Below are 23,194 nucleotides of genomic sequence, written 5' to 3' on the forward strand. Positions count from 1 at the left end.
ATCGCACAGATTTATTATTGTTAGTCTAGATCTATTACAATTTTAATTCCATGACTGATCCAAACAAATATAAACTTTTTTTTTAATTGTTTTTTTTTTCTTGCTTATATGCTTCTTTTGGTCCGACAGTTACGCTGGGTAGGGCACGTATCCCGTATTGTGGAGACGAGCGTATGCCAAAGGCAGTCTTTTTTTGTGAGCTAAAAGGTGGTCGACGTAACAGAGGCGCCCCACGGAAACGCTTCAAAGACCAGCTTAGCCGTCAACTTTACTTGGCTGACATAGAAGAGAGCACCTGGTTGCATGCGGCCTCAGAACGAGACAGCTGGAGGTCACTCACGAAGGCCGCGGGATACACATTTGAGACCAAAAGAAAATCTGCTGTTGAGGACAAACGCAGACGGCGAAAAGAAAATCTAAATTGAAGACCTGCGGACAATGGTTATGCTTGCCTTGGCTGTGCCAAAATATGTAGGTCACAGCTGGGACTGCGCAGTCACGGGAAATACTGCATTTCCTCACTAATCTTCGGACTCGAAGACTAGCCATATTATTATTATTATTATATGTGATTAGCATCAGCAACTATGTCTAAACTAAACACAACTAAGTCACTTATCACATCTGTAGTAAACTACACTTTTGAAGATATACTAACTTTAAAACAGCAGTGTGCATCCCCGTGGTTGTGCGGAGGGTTGCCTTTCAAGGGAGGGAAGTAACACAGCAGAACCTGAAAATCGTAGTTCTCATGAATCCCAATGCGTCTGTATCTATGGAGAAAAATAGTTCACATGTTTCAATCATTAGTTAACTCTTTCTCTCCTAACTGACGATACCAACGTTGATTCCACCAGAATGTGGTAAATAATTACGGAGAAAAAGAGTTAACAAGAAAAACATTTTTTTCTAATACTTTAAAAAAGAAAAGCTCATAGGAAGTGTAATTGTATCCATTAGTTTGGATCCTATAATTCAGTTTGTAATAGATCTCGACCAACAACAATAAATATGCGATTAGAAATGTTTTTATCAATTGTTTCATGCTTATAGCTTTTTCAATACGCAATGATCTTAACACTTATCTAGACCAGTTGGGGAAACGGGGTGGGGGATAAAAGAAATGGATATTCTGGATGAATTTTACCATAATCTTTTTTAAAAAGCATTTTTATAAAAAGAAAAAGCCAACATATTGACCACTCCGCTAGTGAGGTGTTTATGAATATAGAAGATTGCATAATAGTCTCTATTGTTTGTCAAAAACTTACTTTTAAGCGGCGACCTATAATGGGGACTAATTCAGCTTATACCACCACTTCAGTCAAATACAATTTCTTTCCATTGTTCAAATACAAAACAAAATATTTTATCATCTTTAGTTAATTAACTAATTGGTTTTATTTAATTGATTCTTGTGTTATTAGTTAAAGAAATAATTGAGTGTTTTTTATATTAAAATTAAATATTACGCAAAATGCACGGGCCCCCTAAGAGGTCAAGCCCCTCGGGCCCCAAACGATGGAAGATTCCAAGCTACGCCCCTTTTATATCATAACATATAGTAAATAGTGTGACCAGCTTGTAGGCAGTGACGTGAAATAACGTATTAAATAATTAATAATTACATAATTTAAATAATTCTATAAGTCTAAAACGTGGAATACATGAAACAGAGTCGCAGACTTATATAACATCTCGAATAGCAAGATTATATGGCAGTGACATAATATTTAATGCAAATAAAAATTACGGACACTCATTCGGGGTCGGCCCTTTCAAATTTGAACACCTACCCTTTCTCTTGCTACTCCACTGCTGATGAGGTCTTTTATGAAACAGCTTTTAAACTCAACTTCACTCAAGCATTTAACTTCACTTGAGAATTTAACTTCACTTAAGCCTTTAACTTCAATAAGCATTTAACTTCACTTATGCCTTTAACTTCAATAAGCATTTAACTTCACTTAAGCATTTAACTTCAATAAGCATTTAACTTCACTTATGCCTTTAACTTCACTTAAGCATTTAACTTCACTTAAGCATTTAACTTCACTTATGCATTCAACTTCACTTAAGCATTCAACTTTACTTTAAGCATTCAACTTCACTTAGGCATTCAACTTTACTTGAGCATTCAACTTCACTTGAGCATTCAACTTTACTGAAGCATTCAACTTCACTTGAGCATTCAACTTCACTTAAGCATTCAACTTCACTTAAGCATTCAACTTCACTTAAGCATTCAACTTCACTTAAGCATTCCACTTCACTTTTGCCGAATTCTAGCTTGATCCGAGATAAGGTGTGGGAGAAATAACATGTAACTATTTTTTTTCAATTAGGAATTCAACTTCACTTAAGCATTCAACTTCAATTAAGCATTCCACTTCACTTTTGCCGAATTCTAGCTTGATCCGAGATAAGGTGTGGGAGAAATAACATGTAACTATTTTTTTTACAAGACGGACAGACAGAGTTGATATAAGCTTTGTATAAATGTTGTCCTCAACTTACTCAGGCTCTTGAATATTTATGTACTGCATATAATCATCTCCCTTGTATGCTTCTAGAGATCGTCTCACATGCTTTCTAATATTTTTGTGTCTCCAGTTCAAAGACATTAATTCCTCAATTAAATCCGGAATGGTAAAATAGTCTCTAGTCTGTCGCTCTAAACTATCATTTTGTCTAACGTTGTTTTCAAGAGTTGGAAAGTTCCAATAAATATCCAAGAAATATTCTAAAACATTTTGTCCGAATTTTAAAAAGATAGAAGGTACCATTTTTTAAATAATTTAGCCTCTGCGTTTGTTTAAATTTATATATTTTTTTATTGCTAGCTCTTTACGAGTGTTACCACACACAAGGCATAACTACGCATAACTACGCATAATTAAAAGCAAATACACTCCTATCCCTTTATAGCCGACACTGACCTATTTATAATGCTTTGATCATTTTAATAAAGACATCATGGAAAAGGAAATTAATGTTACGTATAAATAAACATTTTCGTAATAAATAAAATAACGCTATGGCGTAAGCGCTTACAAAGACCGAGTTAGCGTGAAAAACAAATAATGCGTTGAAATAGCGCCAAGCAGTTCGAGAATAAAGACGCTGTACGTTTGATATATGTTCCACATCAGCTTTATATAAAAAAAAATAGTTCCCAATATTTTTCTCTTCTTTTTTCCAGAACCAGACTAATCAGACATTGCCAAATACTGTTGTAGAATTTAAAAAAAAATTAGATCTATTTTAGTGTATACATTTTTATACTTGTCATCTCTTATTTAGTAACGGGGATACATGTAAATCTCTATTTATACCGCACCGTTAAAGCACGATGTTAGTTCAAGCGTGCCTTCAAAGAATAAGATAATTGGGTGCTGCTCGTATCAAGCTAAGGCACGTCAACTTGAAACTTAAACTCTACAAAATAAGTGTTTTCTCTGGCTGATTCGGGCAACCTATTTCATGCTTTTATGACACCTACGGAAGAAAGAGAACTAGCACAAATGTATCTTAGATAATGAAAACAAAGCGTACCTATATGTTTATGTTTTTCTTAGTATTTGATTGAAATGTGACTAGTACTAGTGTTTTATCTATTTAGGCACTTAGTTTATATTATTAGTAAGTTAAAGACGCACCATAGAGACTGAAAATCAGTTAGCGATATAATTCTCTTGGGTAAAGACGTGTTTTATTTGACCGAGACTCTGACTGTGGCCTTTTATTGGATTAAACTTATTATTCATTGTTCATCAGTGTTGACCACATCTTTTCACTAGTCAAAATTGATGTGTGTTATATTTATGTACTGTGGTTCAACTACATTGAATACACCCGAACAAGAAACCCAAACGCTTGCTGAGTACATCTACAGTTGACTTCAGTACATGATAAACATCCATCACAATCTATTATTGTTACGATACTTTTTTTTCTCTTAATCTTGACAAATGTGTGAATGTTCCTTTGTTATTAATCACAAGGTCATCTGTTTCTGTGGCCCACGATTAACGAGGGTGTCATGTTGCCAGCACAACGACTAACCGCATTTACTTTTCCCCAACTAATGTCAGGTACCCATTTGAGCTGGGTGGACTCTGAGGCGCCCGAAGGTCTTCACCAGAATTCGAACCCCCGGACCCCGGTTTGGAAGCCAAGGGCTTTACCGCGCTTTACCTCTCAGTCACAGATTACCTTTACATCATGTGCACTATAGACCACAAGGTCTGAAAAGAGAAATTTACTTTTTTTTTTCTATAAATCACAAGGCTCTTTTTCCATCGGTTCTAGTTTCTTTTTGTTTTCTGGAGTTGAGAGATCCCAAACAGAGGATGCGTATTTTAATAAATAATTGAACTAATGAGCATCATTATTTCTCTTTTAAACAAACGCTGAAAATATAAGAGATGAAATAAATGCTTTTATCAATGACATATTCACCTACTGTGTTATAAAAGACAAATAACAGACATAAGTCTGTCAATTAACACGACACATAGAGATCTTTTGATACGCTACACATTTTTTTAAATAATAGCCTACCAAGACACCAATATAGTTCTTGTTTAAAACTATAAACTGCCTATTGCTTCTAGGAAAAATTTTTACTATTACGCGGGCTATAAAAGGTGTTAATAAATTCCAGTGAAGTCGTTGGGCTGGCCACATTACACTATTGTAAATTTTGTAATGTTGGAAACAAATAAGTTTACAGACGAGCGTTACACGTAAGTCGAGGTCTCATCTCTTTAAATAAATTATATTGTCGTCTAATTGCTAGAGGAGCAGGCGAAAATAAAAATGGAGTTAAAAAAATATAGTAAAATGCCTTACCAACTTCGAATTTCCCTTCAGATTTTTAAAGATAATTATATCCTAGAGCTAAAATCCCACAGGGCGGCTGTGGATGACAGCGGGCAAGATTTTAAACCCGGAACCATACACACCATTGAACGACAGTCCAGAGATCATATGACATGACAAAAAAAAAAAACATAGGTAAGTGTTTTTCTTAGAACGTAACGAGTTCGAGGAAGGAGTATGCGGTGATATGGTCATGGGTGAATGATTTGTATACCTTTGATTTACTTACTTCTGCTTAATCCTGGGCACTACATGGGGAGCTCAAGGCGCAACCACATCCTTCCACCGAACTCGGTTCTGATCAGCTTTCTTCATCCATGTCATCTTCTATTTTGAAGTAACGTCTGTATTATATAAGATAAGATAAGATAAGATAAGAACTGACCTCTTCCAGGTGTGCTTGGGTTTGTCCCTATTCCTCATTCCTTGAGGGTTTCAATCAAGCGCATGCCTAGCAACATTCGCTGCTGGTTTTCGCAAGGTGTGTCCTATCCAGCTCCACTTTCGCTTTTTTGATGCCTTGGGCTATGGGCCTTTGTGTAGTTCTCTCCAGCAAATTGTTCTATGTGTTACCAAACTTTTAAAGCAAAACACACTGCGAGCGTGTCAAACAAAAGCATTTTAACCTCTTCGGAGTTTCCTAACAGTCTTTGTAGCCTGTTTTTAAAGCCACAGTAGATGTGGGTGTCGAGCAGTGGCGTAGCTAGGGTGGGGGGAGGAGGGGGGAGAATTTGAAAATCCCCCCGGGCCCCCACTTGAGGGGGGCCCCAAATGAGTGTTTTTTTTACATTAAAAATGAAATATTACGCAAAATGCTGGGGCCCCCGAAGAGGTCAAGCCCCCCGGGCCCCCAAACGCTGGAAAATTCCTAGTTACGCCCCTGGTGTCGAGGTTAAATAAAAATAATTCTACGACCAAGAATTTATAAAAATGGTGTAAGAGTTAAGAAAAGATTCTTTTTTTTTTCAGATTTGGAAATTAAGACACGGTAGCCTAAAACTAAAAAGAACGTTAAGACCTACTTGTTTAAAATTTTTTAGATTAGTTTTGTATTTCTATTGTCGTGTTTGTGTTTGTAATGTTGTTACAGCGCCTTGAGCCTACATTTTGTTTGTTAACAGCGCTTTATAAAAAAAAATATTATTTAACTCCCGCATGACGACGGAGGATGGCTGAGGGCATTGTTCAAATCCAGAGCTAATGAATGAAAGGAAGACATACGCCTATCTAAAGAATAAAGTTCTTATATGTTTCTAGTTAATTTTGTATTACATTTCATTATTTAGTTTCAACAAGCAAAATATAAAAAAAAATACTTTAAAAAAAAACATTTAAAGGGGAATAACTCCGTCCTTTAAACTACATCTACCAGTAATGTGCAAGTTATTTCCTTTATTCGATATCAAACAAAATAATTAATTACCAAAAAATTAATTGACTATTTTGTTTATTGATTAACGTTCTGTTATGTACAATAAATAATTATTTAAAGTATCAACTTGTTCGGAGAATGCGTGAGTGAGAAATGGCGTTAACAATTATCATAGACATACATAAATATAGACTGGAAAAAGGAAATAACTTCATGCAACTTGAAAACATGTATATCTATTGTTGTCGGATTTCCGAATTCTGAAAAGCTGCAATGATCTTCAGTCTTAGAGATTAAACAAAACTACACATCTGTATAATATAGTATACAAAAAAGTCACACATTTTCGTTTCATAAAACTCCTTTATCGCCAGTCTATATTTATTTATGTCTATGAAAATTATCTAAGGGGACAAAACCCAACAAATTTAGCCATATATGTGAATACTGAAGTACCAATTTCGTTAATGCTATTAAACAAAATCATGAATTACTAGTAATTAATCGTCTAATTGGTTACTTTAAAAAATCGATTCATGTCTTGTCTGTGCCAATGAATAATTGTGCGAACTTTCAGCTAGATCCGAGAATGGGTGTGGGAGAAATAACGTGTACTCACTTTTTACCAGACAGAGTGAGTTGTTATAAGCTTTGTAACAATATAATTCGTTAATGATATCAAAATCACATCTAAATAGTGTCGTATCAAAAATTAGTTTTCACTTAGCTATGTAGACCAGTTTTTGAGTATGAAAAAAAAAGGTATAAGCTAATAGTAAGAATGGACCTCATTCACTAACCATAAGCAAATAACATTTAGCCACGTGATAATATTGATAAAACAATGAAAAATACGTATGAAGTGACAGCCATTATGGATTGCGTTATTTGTATAGAAGATATAGAGAACCACGTGGCAAAATGTTGTTTGTTTACGATTGGTGAATGAGGTCCATTGTTTTTAATATCTTCAGCTTTCATCATAACTATTTCAAACTATTTCCGCTGGGGGCACGGTGACTGATTGGTTAAGCGCTTGGCTTCCCAACCTGGTGTCCTGGGCTCGAATCCTGGTGATAACTGGTGCGACCTTGTACTATGATTATAAGACCAGTGAATGTTGTTGTACTAGAAGTGTTACTGGATAGCTGCCTGGTCGTGCGGTTTGCGCGCCGGATTGTCGTTCGGATTTATCGACGGTCGAGGGTTCAAACCCTGCCCGCTCCCATCCCCCGTCGTCCTGCGGGAGGTTTGGACTAGGAAGTAAACTATCTTCAACTCTGAAGGAACATCCGAAACATGTAAAACATTTTACAAACAAGCTTCGTAGCCTCGAATTATGTTAGCTGGTGTCTTGGGCTAGTATCTTCTGACTTCACTTCTTAATAATTACTTCACATTTGCCACTGGACATTACAAGTTAAATATAGACTTAATAACAGCTTTCACTTCTATAAAATAACACTTTATTCAGCACTGGGAAATCCGTCCAGTCTTCCTAAACTTCGCTATTTCTAACTACTATTTAAAACATCCTGCTTCTAACATAACGCCATGTTGGTCTCTTGTTCGCCTAAGTCTACTACGTCATTAGTCTGTCTTACTAGGTCACTACTTTTACCGTCGCTAAAACAATACACAATATAATTGCCGAACAAAACTAACATACTCTCTAATCTAGTGCATAACACTAGGCCATTAATTATAACCTCTAGATATATAACTTACATAATAATAATAAAGTTTTAGTTAAAAATAATATTGAGTTTATTTAGAAACAAAACAAAAAATAATCATAAATAAATACGGAAATAAAGGCCATATTCGCAAAGGCCAACAGAATTAAATAAAAAACAACGAACACTCAAAATAGTAGGGCAGGTACAGTCAGGTTCATTAAAAAAGTGATAGACATTTGCCTCCCATCTAGGCCATCTTGGATGTCAGACATTTTTTTTTCCAGTAGTTCGAAAGGTCTTACATTATCAAAAACAAACAAAACAAATTTCATGAACTCTCACGACAAGTAATATCATGCTTCCCCAGAAATTGTTCATAGTTTATTTGGTTGTCCTGTTTCCGGTTGTAGACATCATGGCTATTGCTCTCTGTTGTAGACACATGTACGAATAATTGTATCACACATGTCCTCACTGTCACAGTCTTAGTTGACATGGCACGATCTAAAGTTCACGTCATGTTAAGAGTTTAAAAGACACGTGGAATTCCTGATGTAGAAAACAGGAAGTAGAATGAATAACGTTGACTTTGAGGCAGTCAGTCAAGTCAAGCAGACAAGTGAAGTCAAGTTAGAAGTCAAGTGTTATTCTTTGGACCGAGTGGTCAAGTATATTTTGGTCCGGGATGGACAGTAGAAAAGTCTGAAAAGTCTGTAGTAATTTCAGTTAGAAAGTAACTTGTGGGCAGTTGTTGCCAGTGGTCTTTTGAGACATGTATTAGTTGATCTATATTTCTACACAGTGTTACCCGCTGAGATGCGGACGTGATTTGTAACTAACATATATTGGATACTTTTGATACCGCTGTTATGCGGATAGGATTGTTTATTATTTCTTGACTTGTAGCACTAACAAGGAGTGCAGTGTATTATTATTATTGTAGTAAAATAAACTTCATGTTTGTCTGCTGAAACGGACTTAGGTCAGTTTATAGTATTTGTCTTGTCACGTGTCAAGAGTACCTCGGGAAGCAGGAACTCAGTATTACACGACATTCGCATTCTGCAACCTTACTTCATTCAACATTCATTCACACTCACATGCCGAACGATGAAACAGGGATTCTTCCGAAGGCAGCCGTCTCCAGTTTGGAAGGCAAGAAAGAAAAGTCCCCGAAACACAATCCTAAATGTTTGTGTTGGTGTGTTTACCAGCTGACAGATCAGCGTGAATTCCTTTTGTTCTAATGTTTTTATGTCGTACACTATATATTTAAAACTGGGCTGATCAACGCAAACAATGTTCATGGACATCACTCAGTCATCCTCTCGTTGCGGATAAGACGTGAGTTCGGCGCCATGTATACAGATCCAGCGCCTGGATATTATATATGCCCAACCTGCGATCGCAGCTGTTGCAAAGGGAAAGGATCAACTCTCGAGACGTAAAATGCCACAGAGCCCTGTAGTAGCGCACTACCTTTTCAGGAAGGGTCAGCTGAGCGGAAATCTGTCCATGCTCTAGACCTAAAGCATGTCTAATCAGGTGTGTTGTCACGTTGTCATCCACAGCCCGTTTTAGCTAAACCACTTTTGCGCTTTCGGAGCAATGTGTTGATTTCACCAAGTTTTGCATTTTCTGGAGGATGAAAAGGGGCCAGGACTTGGCGGCATCGAAATGGTGACCAACCAGAGAAACAACTTTATCCACAGACATTCCTTCGGAGTCCCACAAACCATCAGTTGAAATCACTAGAAGCCTATCTCGGGGTATCAACCTATGGTGTTTTATTTCAGGTTCAGATCCAAAGAAACTTAATTAGTCTGACCGTTTCTCCACATCACCTCCACAAGTCAGAGGTTAATCTGTCCTCTTTTTTTTATTAAGTAGTTCAAAAGGTTTTACATTGTCAAAACAATCCTTTCATCAAACCAAATTTGAAGCCTAACAGCACTGCAGTGATCTCATAAGGAAATTGGTGGATAATTTCCCCCAAATGAAACCCCAACTAATCGTCACCATCTAACACCAACAGGTCCAACAGGTGCTGAAATTGTGTTACAATCACCAGAGACTGAAAAGATGTCAGCCTTAGTTGAATTACTTATCAAACCATGAAAATCCTAACAAATTTACAAAGATGATTTTACATACTTTAAATACAAAACAAATAAAAAATAAATTAAGCTTTGAAAAAATTGAATAATTTGCAGCTGTATCGAAATTTTAATTAGTAACAATTGGGACTATCTTTACTTCTTAACCAATCTCTCTCCATCCCTCACTCTTCCTGTATTACTACCCATAGGTGTATACACGGACACGAAAGCAAAAAAAGAATGGGACGATACGGAGACGATTGTCACCTCAAACGCACGATTAGGGCTAGCCACCATTACAAGTCACAAAACCTGATGGAAAGCCAAATCTTTACATCAAAGCTTAAAGCACTGCTTTTAAAGTTTATATAAATTCTGGGTTCATTGAACCCCTTCGCTCCATGGATGCTACGCCACTGCATATGAAAGGTAACCATTTTTGTTATAATTATATTGTGGAAAATCTTCAGCATGAGGAATACTACAAATTATATTCCTTGCGGCTTGTGTCTTTTTCCCTTTATGGTTGTAAAACTTGGACACTTATGCAAAAAGAAAATTCCAGTCTTTATCAGAAAGCGCCGATATGTAGATGTTGCCGTGGGTAAAATGTTTGTTTGTAAAATGTTTTACATGTTTCGGATGTTCCTTCAGAGTTGAAGATAATTACTTCCTAGTCCAAACCTCCCACAGGACGACGGGGGATGTGAGCGGGCAGGGTTTGAACCCTGGACCATCGATAAATCTGAACGACAGTCCAGCGCGCAAACCGCACGACCAGGCAGCCAGTGTGGTTTGTAAAAGTGGTTTCCTTGGGATTTAGATAACACAGGAACAGCCCAAAACCTTTAGACAACAATAATACTTGCCAAGTAGACTCAACGCATACTTATAGTTAATAAAATACTTTATTTAATCTTTCTACTTATTTCCGAGATACGTCATGTGGTTCATCGTAGATTCAAACAAAAATAATTAATTATATCTTTAAACACTGACTATCTATCTTTAATAGAAAAAAAACTTTCTTACTCTAAAAAATTATCGACTAAACTTCTCAATTTTCAATCTCCGCTCTAACTAAGTTGTTCAGTCTTTCGTTACGAACTAACTTCAAATGTAAGGAACCTTATACTTTCTACACAAATTCACGTGGAACTGTTAACAAGGATCTCATCACTTCGAGCTAGACATTTTTTTTAAATATTTTTTTTACAAAGTGAAATGTATTAATATTTTCAAACACATTTATTTCTTTCCATTTTTTTAATTTTACAAAAAAAAATATTTAATTTTTAATTCTTGCATGTGTTTTGAACTAGGTACCCTTGACTCCACAATCCAATGAGTTACTACTGAGCTAACTGACTTTTATAAACACCCTTACTATGAAGTTTATTATATGCATTTTTAATTAATGCTCTGTCGAAAGATACATCTTCAAACTTTCTATACACTATTTTGTTGTTTGTTTTTTTTACTAAATATTGATCTTTTTTCAAATTAAAACCGTTTGGAAGGTTTACACATTAGTATATAGTAATTAAAATATAATGGAAAATGATGAAACTCTATTGAGAAGTTAAGAATTCAAATATAGTAATACTTCAAACACTGCAACACAAGGAAGCATTAATGGCCAACCACTAGAAATTGTTGATCTCTTTTTCTACTTTGGCTCCATCATATCCAACAACACTCTACTGGATAAAGACATTAACAACAGGATAGCCAAAGCAATGGCCACCATGTCACGATTGCAGAAAAGAGTCTGGGACAACATATTGCTGACTAACAGTACTAAAGCCCTAGTCTACAGGACCTGTTTTTTGAGCACCCTGCTGTACGGAAGTGGAACATGGTCAACCTACTCATGGCAGGAAAAAAAGCTGAATGTCTTCCACTTCCGATGCCTAAGGCGGATCTTTAAAATAAGGTGGCAAGATAAGATAACCAATGAGGAAGTGCTACGAAGAGCAGGGTGCCAGGACATCCGCTCTGTTATCAGCAGCAGACGCCTTGGCTGGCTTGGCCACATTCGTAGAATGCCAGTAGGTCGACTTCCACAGGGCATCCTGTATGGCGATCTAATAGAATCGAAGGAGAGCCGCTGGTCGCCCACTTTTACGTTATACGGATGTATGCAAACGCGATATGAAGCTCTTTAAAATCGACACTGGCAGCTGGGAAGAGGTGGCACTGGATAGATCCACATGGAGAGAGAGCATAAAGGAAGGGTCACGGATTGCAGATGTCATACACAACAGAAGCAGAAAGAAGGGTGAAAATGCAACGGCGCCTGGTGATTATATATGCCCAACCTGCGATCGCAGCTGTGTGTCAAGGACTGGCCTCTTAAGTCACACAAAAAGTTGCAAAGGGAACAGATCGTCTCTCTAGACGTAAAATGCCACAGAATACTTCTATAAATTAAAAAAGCTGACATCTTTTCCGTCAATTATCTACCTTAGAACCTATGACCTTTCATTCTTTCAGTTTCGTAGCAAACAAAAAATAAATTTTGTTTTGAATATTGTAGATTTCTAATAAAAACCAATATTACTTTTAATGTCGTATACTACTTAATAAGGAAAAATAATTATTCTGTGTTATAGTTCCATACGTCCTACTTTTTTTAATTTTTCAATATTATATTATGTTTTGTTTGCCTTTGTTTACCTATGGTTTTTTCTAAATAAACTCATAATATCTTGGACGAGCCCCTATGTTACTTAGTACTATAATTAGGTCATAAGACCAATGATTTCTTCCGTACTGGCATGTTAATCCAGGGGTACTTCATGGTCCCAAATGTTATTACCTAGGCTATTAATTATAGCCCCTTGGTATATTACTCACAGAGTTAATACAGAGACATACACATAATAATGATAATAAAGTTTAGGGACATTAAAAAAAGAGAGAATAGAGAACAAGAAAAAAAGAATTATATTAGCATTACAGAGATTTAGTTACATGTACATTGGTAAGAACAAAGTCTCAAGAGAAAGTTGCCATGTCAACAGACTGAAATAGTGTTTTAAAGGGAAACGAACTGTTTTGGACAAAAAAGTAACTACACTTATTACCCCTCGTCACACTGGGATTTTGAATTTGCCCTTTGTACTTTTCTCTGCGTGTGTACTTGCTGGGTGTGCACTTTTCTAGATGTGTACTTTGCGTGTGTACTTGCTGGGTGTGTACATGTATACATTTTGGTTTGTGTGTTTGCTGCATGTGTATTTCCTGGATGTGTGTATGTGTATTTTAAACACTTAAGACAATACATATTTAAAGATTAAGAAATGTCTCCATATCTTAGGCATTTATTCAAGTGAATTTGAAGGGAAAAAAAAAAAAGCAAATATTTAAATATTTACAATCAAAACAATTTTGATTTTTTACTGCATAGACCTAGACAATGTGAGACTGGATATAGCACCTGTAGCTTTGAAAAGAAAATCTAAACATATAATTGCGTGCTACATTCTTTGATTGTTTTACATTTTTCGGATGTTCCTTCAGATTTCAAGATTATTACAGCATTGCTCAACGTTTCCGCAGGACGAGGGGGGAACGGCGGCGGCAGAGGTCGTAGCCGGAACAACCAAGATGTCCATATCACATACCGCACGACCAAGAAGCCATCTTTATATATAGTAGCGGTTAAACTTAGATAACTTTTCTTGTAATAATAGCTAAGATTATTTTATTTCAGTCTATAGATACACATTATGGATCTACACAACTGAAATTAAGACTACATGTTTATCGTCGACTTTTATCAACAGCATTAGTTCAAAGCATTAAAACAAAATAACAAAAGCGATTTCCAACAAAGATATTTTTCAATCCATGTGCAAACTAGAGAGCTAGCTGCTTTACAATCTAGACCTAGAAGACAAAGCGATATTCATTTCAAGAACAATAACTGTATTCCTTTCAGCTAATAAATAGCATGCTTGTAGATCTCGGTATTTTTATTCATAAACAGATCTTCGTTAAATCTTTACAAAAAATTATAGGGCCTCCAAATAAATCCTGCCCCAGGGCCTCCACACGCTTAAATCCGGCCCTTTCAAAACCGAAGAGCCAGCCAAGAAAACCAGCGACTTGGCGGAGTTTAGGTCATTGGTTAATATATGCATGACTAGATGCATGACGCGTAGGACGTAATCATCTTCTTTTTTGAAGTAACGTCTATATCATATAAGATAAGAAGATGTTTGATATAGACTTACATCTAGATCTTTAGCCAAATTTAAATTTATTTCATTTTTTACTTGAAAAATGATAATGGACAATCTAGAATTTTCCCCTTATGGCCAATGAGCTAGTAATTATTTTCTCAGCGATTATACATCAACTGTTAAATTTTTAGAAAAATCTTTAGAGCCGTTTTTGAGATCAGCGTCCAGGTTCCTCCGTGCAGTTCTGACTTGAATAGAGGTATTGTAATACATAAAATTAAAATAAATGATTAAGTGTTTCAAACTGCTATTCATCATTTCATTATCACCAGCAACAGGATGGCTGCCTGGTCGTGCGGTTTGCGCGCTGGACTGTCGTTCGGATTTATCGACGGTCGAGGGTTCAAACCCTGCCCGCTCCCATTCCCCGTCGTCCTGCGGGAGGTTTGGACTAGGAAGTAAACTATCTTCAACTCTGAAGGAACATCCGAAACATGTAAAACATTTTACATTTTACAACAGCAAATTTCATTAGAGCGAGGGCTTGAGAGGTTCGAAACCTCTCTTACAAAAGCCCTGGACAAAAAGCCTGCTATTGTGCATAATGCAAGAAGGTCATCCTACAAATGATACAAGATTTAATATCAAAAGTCTTTCAATTCACTGGTAAGCACTAGCTACCCTTTAACCCACGACATAAAACTTTATTACAAGGACTAAAAATGAACTATATACAAACAAACAAACAAAATTTAAAAAAAATCCTTTAAAAAAAAATAACAAAGCTTAATTAACTAATGGCAAGAACTCCGCACTTACAACTAAATCTCTCATTAATGTAAAAGTTATTTCCCTTATTGGACATAAAACAAAAATAAATAATTACCAGTAATTTTTTGACTAAGTGATTAATTTTTTTAATTAGGCAAATAAATAATGGTTTAAAGTTTCAACTTGATCCGTGAATGGGTGTGATAGAAATGACGTGTTCAATTATCTAAGATGACGAAACCCTACATATTTAGCCCAGTCTGTGAATACTCAAGTATTAATTTAACTGGTTAACTTGTTGGTATCAAACAAAAATTAATTAATTAGTAATGAATTGACTTATTGGTTTAATTTTTTTTTAATTGATTCATGCAACGTATATGCTAATGAATAATTGTGCAAAGTTTCAACTTGATCCGAGAATGAATGTGGGAGAAATAACGTGGTCAAACATTTTGCCAGACTGACGAGATAGCTAAATTGCTATAAGCTTTGTAAAAATACATTATTTACAGTATAAATTACTACATTAAAACAGGTACATAGACTTTATTTACAGGCTAATACTGTCTTTTGGTGTTTCCTGAATATTAATTAAAATTGACATTTATATACATGTCAGTGTTTCAACGCTTCTCAGCCTCCTCGTGGCGCTCGGGTAAAAACGGTCGTTAGAGACGACGATTAGGCCATTAAGGAAGCAAAACCGAACCCACGTTAGGGTGCCTAAAGACCTAGTCCATTGTGAAGACGCTGATGGAAGAAAGCCCCAAGATTGTTACTATCCACATACCAGCCCGTAACCGGCCTCCCAGCCCATTGTGCTGACGCTGATGGAAGAAAGCCCCAAGACTGTTACTATCCACATACCGGCTCGTAACCAGCCTCCCAGTCCATTGTGATGACGCTGATGGAAGAAAGCCCCAAGACTGTTACTATCCACATACCGGCTCGTAACCAGCCTCCCAGTCCATTGTGATGACGCTGATGGAAGAAAGCCCCAAGTATGTTACTTTCCACATACCGGCCGTAACCGGCCTCCCCTTAAACACTAGCGTATTGAAATACGAGCCATGGATAATAAATATGTAAATAATTTGCATCTGCTTGGATGTTTCCCAGACAGAACAGTTTGTTAAGATAGACAGCGGCAGGGGAGCTTGCATTTGCCTAGAGTTCCAAGAGCCTTAGAGTCATCACTCTGGACATATAAAAGCATTTTGTCATACAACTAAAATACAAAAAAACAAAAACTATGTAAATGTAGACCATAGACTATATATATATATATATATATTTATATATAAACAAATAAATAAATATATAGTCTAAGCTGTAGACATTATCTAGAAGCCAAATATTTCTAGAACTATTTCAATTTCCTTTGTGGGCCTACTTTGTGGGCCTGATAATGGTCCTACTTTTAACATCCATCTTACATTTGAATTCTTCAGGAAACAATAACAAGTTCATAAGTTAAAAAAATATTACAAATCTAAATCTAAAGTAAAGTACCATCTAAAGTACCATCTTAAGTATCATCTACTCAAATATATGTTGTAGTACAGCGTCATCATCCTGGACGTCGCCGTGTATGGTAGGCGCCTCTGGAGTAAAAATTAAGTCCTTAGTTTCTCCTGTATTCTGGTCAAATACTTGAAATTTGCTTAGAGGAGGGCTAGAAATGAAATTATGAGATTTTATTAAAAATATTATAATAACATATACTGAAAATATGTATGTTATAGGTATTGCATACAATTTTAACATAATTATAGATATAGCGATGTACGTTTGATTGAAAATTGGAATAAGCAGCCCAGACATTTCATCAATACTCTGTTTTTTCTCTTTCGATTTTATTTCATGAATATTTGATTTTAAACATGTATTGTTTAATTGTGTGGGGGTCATATGTCTTAATCTTTTGTTGTTGTTGTTTTTTTATTACGATGTAATCGACCACCGTGGGGCAATTGTTATGCTTGCCATGGATGTGGCCAAATATGTAGGTCACAGCTGAGGCTGCGTAGCCACGGGGAATACTGCTTTCCTCATTAATCTTCGGGCTCGAAGACAACCTTATTATTTTATTGGGTGTGGGCCAAAGGTCTTAATCTTGTTGTTTTTTTTCTATGCTGATATAACAAATTTGCCTGGTTATGTGGTATGCGCTTGCTGCTTGGGACTGTTATCAGTATAGTCCCGAGTTCAAAGCCGGTCCGCTTCCACTCTTTGCCGACTTGCTGAAAGTTTGGGATAACTTTCATCTTTAAATGAACGACTGATAATTAATAAGCAAAAGTAAAGCTACTTCACTACGTTATTAAATGCCATAGGGACTTACAAGTAGACAACTAGTGTCACTGCTGTCTGTTCTTCGCTTGGGTTGCAACAACAATGTATGTTGTAGTCTAGAGAGTCAATTCGACAGGTTAAGTTTTCTTTTATTACTAAGATACATATAACTAATATCTCTATCTATCTATCTATCTATCTATCTATCTATCTATCTATCTATCTATCTATCTATCTATATCTATCTATCTATCTATCTATCCCTCCATCCATACATCTATCCATCAATCTATCTATCTATCTATCTATTTATCTATCTATCTATCTATCTATCTATAAATCTATCTATCTATCTATCTATCTATCTATCTATCTATCTATCCATCCATCCATCCATACATCTATCCATCAATCTATCTATCTATCTATCTATCTATCTATCTATCTATCTATCTATCTATCTATCTATCTATCTATCTATCTATCTATATGTCTGTCTGTCTGTCTGTCTGTCCTTCTATACTCTTTCTGTCTTTCATACGATCGTAAATATAAGCGAATATATGTCTGTGCAAAAATGTGGTTGAATCTGTTTTGTGTTTTGTGAGACCTTGGATTGGCTTGGACCATGGATGGAAGTCATAAATTGATATTATATTGTGTTGTTGGCAGCGCGCTATACAAATAGAATCATGTTAGGTTATTCTAAACAACAACTTACTTGAAGTCTCATTTAATTCATTTGTTTGGTAAAGTCTGTCGCCTTTGCATTTCATCTCACATTTACATGCTGGATTCCTGTAATGACGCTCTAGAATGTTTCCCTGTAATACCTAAAGCAAATAGTGTTTGATATGTAAAATTCAAAATAATATGCATCATTCGCATCGACTTTCGACTCAGGACCGGACACAACAGAATGCGACAACACATGTACCGGAAGCTCAAAATTGGAACCAGTGAAATCTGCCCATGTGGAGTATCACCAGAGAATGCAGACCACGTCCTCCAAAACTGCTCTCTATACCAAGAGGCCCGTATAAGACATTGGCCCCAAATAACCTCAATAGAAAGGAAACTATATGGAGAGCTCCCTGATTTGGAAACCACTGCGCAGTTCATCTCATGTATTAGTCTACTCATCTGAACACTCCAACATAACAATGAGAAAGAAGAAGAAGAAGAAGATTCGCATCTAATTCAATACTTTCATTCTTAATTATATGACAATTTGACTGTTATATATTCCTTGACATTCCATACACCGATCATAAACTATGAAACCATTGGGGCACCACCCAAGATCCCTTGACCTTCTTTCTCCATTCATGTCTTTTACCTTGTATTGAATCTCTTTCAATTACAGGCGCTTATATTTTTTTTACAAATGTTATATCAACTCACTCTGTCTGTATTTCTGTCTTGTAAAAAGTTTGTACAAGTTATTTCTCCCACACCCAATCTCGGATCAAATTGAAATTTTGCACAATTATCTCTTGTACCTGACAAAACAAGAATCAATTTTTCAAAATTAACCAGTTAGTTTATTAACTATTGGTAATTAAGTATTTTGTTTGGTATCGAACAAGAGAAAGAAATTGTACTAGCCAGATGTGATGGTATAAGCTGAATTAGTCTCCTTCATACTTTGAGTGCTTAAAGCCTAAAACTAACAATAGATAACTATAAAATCTTCGATTTTCAAAAGCAAATCTCTGGCGCAGTGGTTAGTGTAGTGGCTTGAGGAAGCGTTATTCTCGAGTTCGAATTCAAGTCATGTAACTTTTTTTTTATTAAATGCATTAAAAAAGCGATCACAATCACTGTAACCTTCACCCAGTACCCCTATCTCCCTATCCCAACTGGTCCAGAAGGTGATAGCATCATAGCGCATTGAGAACAAGAATAAGCACCAAATAATAATACTTCCGACAATAAAATACAAGAACTTCTAGTTAAATATAACCTTGAAGCAGCATTCAGATACTCCATGATTGTGAATCTTGTTTCCAGTGTTTGGCGGGAAAGTCAAAAGCAAAACCAAGAAATGTGTTTCTTGTTTGACTGTATCTCTTCTGTACCTAATAGGGAACAAGTAATTAAAAAAAAAAACCATTAATTCGATTTCTTCTTAATGTTTCAATAATATAATAGAATTAAAACTTAATAATAATATGGTAAGACAAAGGAATAGCACCTCGGCACCAAAAACTGACTGATGCGCTTCCTGGTCATGGCCACATTTGTATATGCTTGTTAGTCTTGGACGCTTACTGCAGAGCTAGAGAGGAGGATCCTAGCAATGGAACTAGGATGCTACAGAAGGATCCTAGGCATCACATTTAACCCTCAAAATGCGTGGGGACACCAGATAAGAGACAGGGTTACTACAGAAATTGGACCCCATGATGACCTGCTTACTTTCGCGAAAAAAACGCAAGCTAAAAATCTATGGCCATATTACAAGGTCTTCGGGGCTCGCAAAGACCTTCCTTCAAGGAACAATACCAGGGAAAAGAAGAGGCAGACAGAGAAAGCGATGGAAAAACAACACACAAGAACGGACGGGCCTGCCATTGAAGGCGGACCTGGAGAAGGACAGAGAGGAATGGAGAAGGATGGTCGACAAATCTTGCATGGTGCCCCAACGGTCCAACTGACTAAGGGATAGGTAAAAAAAATATAATAGACTAAAAGTCACTTTTATGATACTAGTTCTTTTTAACTGTTGATGATTCTATGCGAAAATAAGTGTACGTTGTAGCAGATTCAATATATTTATTATACAAATATTTTTACAAGTCCAACTCTCTTCTCTGTATAACTCAAACTTATACAATATACTATTCGTTCTTCAAGCTATCCGAATTCTCTTTCTACAAGCTCGAAGTTCTAACTAACATTAACAAAAATCAGACCTTAAATACCATTTTTTACAAGACTCGTACTTCATCACATATACCTGCTTAAACCGGCGCCTTCGACATACGGGGTCACGGAGGTCACGCTTCAACACACCTAGAAGGCATGTCTTGCGTCTGACAGTCACCCACTCGTATCGTATCAACAAACATCTTTCTCTCATCCAGACATTGACGCATGCGCACTGTCGTCTCTCCAGTCTACAGTCACTAAACATTTTATTTTTGGAAAAATGAAGTAAAATTATGGAGATCGAACCCTTGACGTTTTCGTTATGAGTACACGCACAATCAACATTGCTCACTATTATTATATATATAATAATTATTATTATTATAATAATAATAATCTTTATTATCCGTATGGAAATTTGTCTTACGATTTGTGCATTACACCAAACAAAAAACATTATAACTATAAGAAACCAAAGTGTACATTCACACCAGACTCACTCATAATTTACATGTGACAAAGTTTATACCAGATTGTTCTTATTTAAGGATTTGATTGCCAGGGGAACAAAAGAGTGTTTTGTCTATTTTTCTTTGCCATCGGTGTCTTGTATCTCTTTTGCGATGGTAAAATCACAAAATCCTGACACAAAGGGTAATTCTTTATTTCGAGGATCTTGTTAGCTTTTTTATAGATGTTTGTCTCAAACAACTGCCCAAATGGGTTTTTTTTTTTTTTTGCCAATGATTTTACCAGCAGCATTTAGGATTCTACGGTGAAATGTCAGCTTGAAATAAATAAATTATTAACCAACCTCTACCTTTTGACCAGCCTTTGACAATGAAAAAAGTATAAGCTAATAGTAGGAGTTTTTTCTTTATATCTTCAGCTTTCATCTAAACTTTTTCACACTATTCTGCCTGTGGGCGCAGTGGCTGAATGGTTACGCGCTTAGCCTGGGGTCCTGAGTTCGAATTTTGGTCCACCCAACTTTAATACTTAATAGGTACCTAAAATTAGTTGGGGAAAGCAAAGGTGGTTGGTCGTTGTGCTGGCCACATGACACCCTGCTAGTTAACAATTGGCCAAAAATAACAGACCATCTGCCCAATGAGGGATAACTCCGTATTTAAAAAATCCTTTAAAAAATATGTATTTTGCAAAAAATAATCAAATTGAAGATCTAATACATATAAACAAACAAATAACTTTAAAAAATAGAACTATATGTCTAGTTTTAAGAAAATATATACGTTTAATACCACTAGAATATAAAAAAAAAACTTCAAAAATACTCATTTTCCAATGTGGGGGCTTATACACTGGGGCTATGGGCCTGTTTGTTTGAAACACTATTTAAAAAAGAAAAACCTTCCCGATTTTATTAAAAATAGAATCGGTAATCTCCAAAATGATTTGTAATCATGCTTGCAAATAGACTATTTTTAAAAGTTCAAATCAAGTCTATTGAAAAGGGGGTTTTAGAAACGTTCTTTAACGGTTTAGGACATAAACGGGAAAACGTTACCAACTGCAGAAGGTGCCAATGGGATAACATAAGATGATATAATCTTATGCAGATAATTAGGGCTGATGGGTACTTTGAAAAAACACACACATAAACTCATATTTATTCAAATAAAAAAAATGTAAATTACGGTCACCAACTTACTCTGTCACTTCTCCTGGAATAAAGTTTCTCCAGTCATCACTACTGTAACGCGCTAGCAGATTATGGACATCATTTGGCACATTTGGGTCATTCCAATCCACAAGTTTCAGACGATCAATCAATTTTTCTATGGTCGGAATCTTTTCCATTCCGAATAGAAAGTAGATCTACGTATCCATTGTTGTCCTGCTACAGTGTAAACTCATACTTTATTTATTTTCATATTGAAAAAAGATATTTCTTAGTGAAGATAGATTTGATCTTATTATAAACACTTAAGTATTGCGACTAGTTTATATAGCATGTCTTTATTGACAACGTCGTTATGCTTACCGTTAAGCAATCTTTATTTACATCTACCATTCTATTTAAATTCTTTGTTTTATACTGGGTTTCCCCGTTAATAGATTACCAACACTGGCCAAAGCTTTAATTTGGGACAAAAGAAATCTCCGATTTCTTAATTTAGAATAGTAATCTTTATTAATTCGCTCTCTCTATATACCAGGGGTTCTCAACCTGTGGGTCGCGACCCCCTTGTGGGTCGATTGACGATTTGCCAGGGCTCGCCAATGACCATCGAAAAAATGGATTGTTTTGTCTATTCTTCTATTGCTGTATATGTGATCAAAAGGGGAGGGGGGTTCGCGGCAGAGTTGGGGATTGTAAAAAGGGGTCGCCGAGCTTAAAAGTCTGAGAACCGCTGCTCTCTCTCTCTCTCTCTCTATATATATATATATATATAGCTCCTACTTCATGGTCAAAGATGAGCACATTTCTCATTTCCTATGGACTCGAAGATAGCTGTTAAGTCCAATCCTCGCTTTAAAAAGCCGGCCGCTTATGTGGCATGGGTGGGTTAGGTCAGTTTCAGATAGGCCTGCTTCTTCTCTCACGCTTTTTGTTTGGTTCGGCGCTCTTTCGCCCTGGCCACTCTTCTTGCTTCGAATCTTGAGACTCCGAGACTCACAGCTTCGCGCCATGAGGAGAGATCGAGAGCTAGTGCTTCCCAGACGTGAATGTCGATATCGTATTCCTTGAAGGAGCTCTTGAGTGTCTTGTAGCGCTTGTATTGGCCTCCTTGGGAGCGCTTTCCTGTACACAACTCCTCGTTGAGAAGGCGATTGTCTGGCATGCGGACTACATGTTCCGCCCACCGAAGTTGGGACCTTTTTACTGTTGCATTGATACTGTGCATGTTGGACAACTTTAAGATTTCTGTGTCTGTTATGTGGTCGGACCAACGCTCTACGCTCTACGCCACTCTACTGGAAAATTATATTTATAGTTCTAGAACATAGACAATCTCAGATAAGTTGTCTTAACCTCCATCTGGATCTAGGGTTACCAGATGT

At 36.3% G+C, this 23,194-nt stretch overlaps 1 protein-coding gene across 4 annotated transcripts in view; it reads right to left on the reverse strand.

Annotated features, from left to right (window-relative positions):
• LOC129923897 (cysteine dioxygenase type 1-like) overlaps positions 1–22,223 on the reverse strand; it is a 26,806-nt gene extending 4,583 nt beyond the window's left edge. Inside the window, exons 1-6 of one of the 4 annotated variants that reach the window (XR_008775847.1) lie at positions 21,840–22,223; positions 19,260–19,374; positions 18,015–18,126; positions 17,343–17,409; positions 5,114–16,673; positions 659–773 (exon numbers count right to left, since the gene is read on the reverse strand). Coding sequence is in view for 2 of the 4 variants with exons in the window: in XM_056016818.1 (XP_055872793.1) it covers positions 659–773; positions 2,518–2,786 (384 nt within the window). In the remaining 2 variants the exon portion in view is untranslated. Of the gene's footprint in view, positions 1–658; positions 774–2,517; positions 3,216–4,854; positions 5,009–5,113; positions 16,674–17,342; positions 17,410–18,014; positions 18,127–19,259; positions 19,375–21,839 lie in introns of those variants that run through there. The other 3 variants (XR_008775848.1, XM_056016818.1, XM_056016817.1) reach the window with 3 other exon arrangements.
• Between the last annotated feature and the right edge of the window lie 971 nt (positions 22,224–23,194).

The sequence above is a fragment of the Biomphalaria glabrata genome, chromosome 18, assembly GCF_947242115.1.
Source record: "Biomphalaria glabrata chromosome 18, xgBioGlab47.1, whole genome shotgun sequence".
Lineage (NCBI taxonomy): Eukaryota > Metazoa > Mollusca > Gastropoda > Planorbidae > Biomphalaria > Biomphalaria glabrata.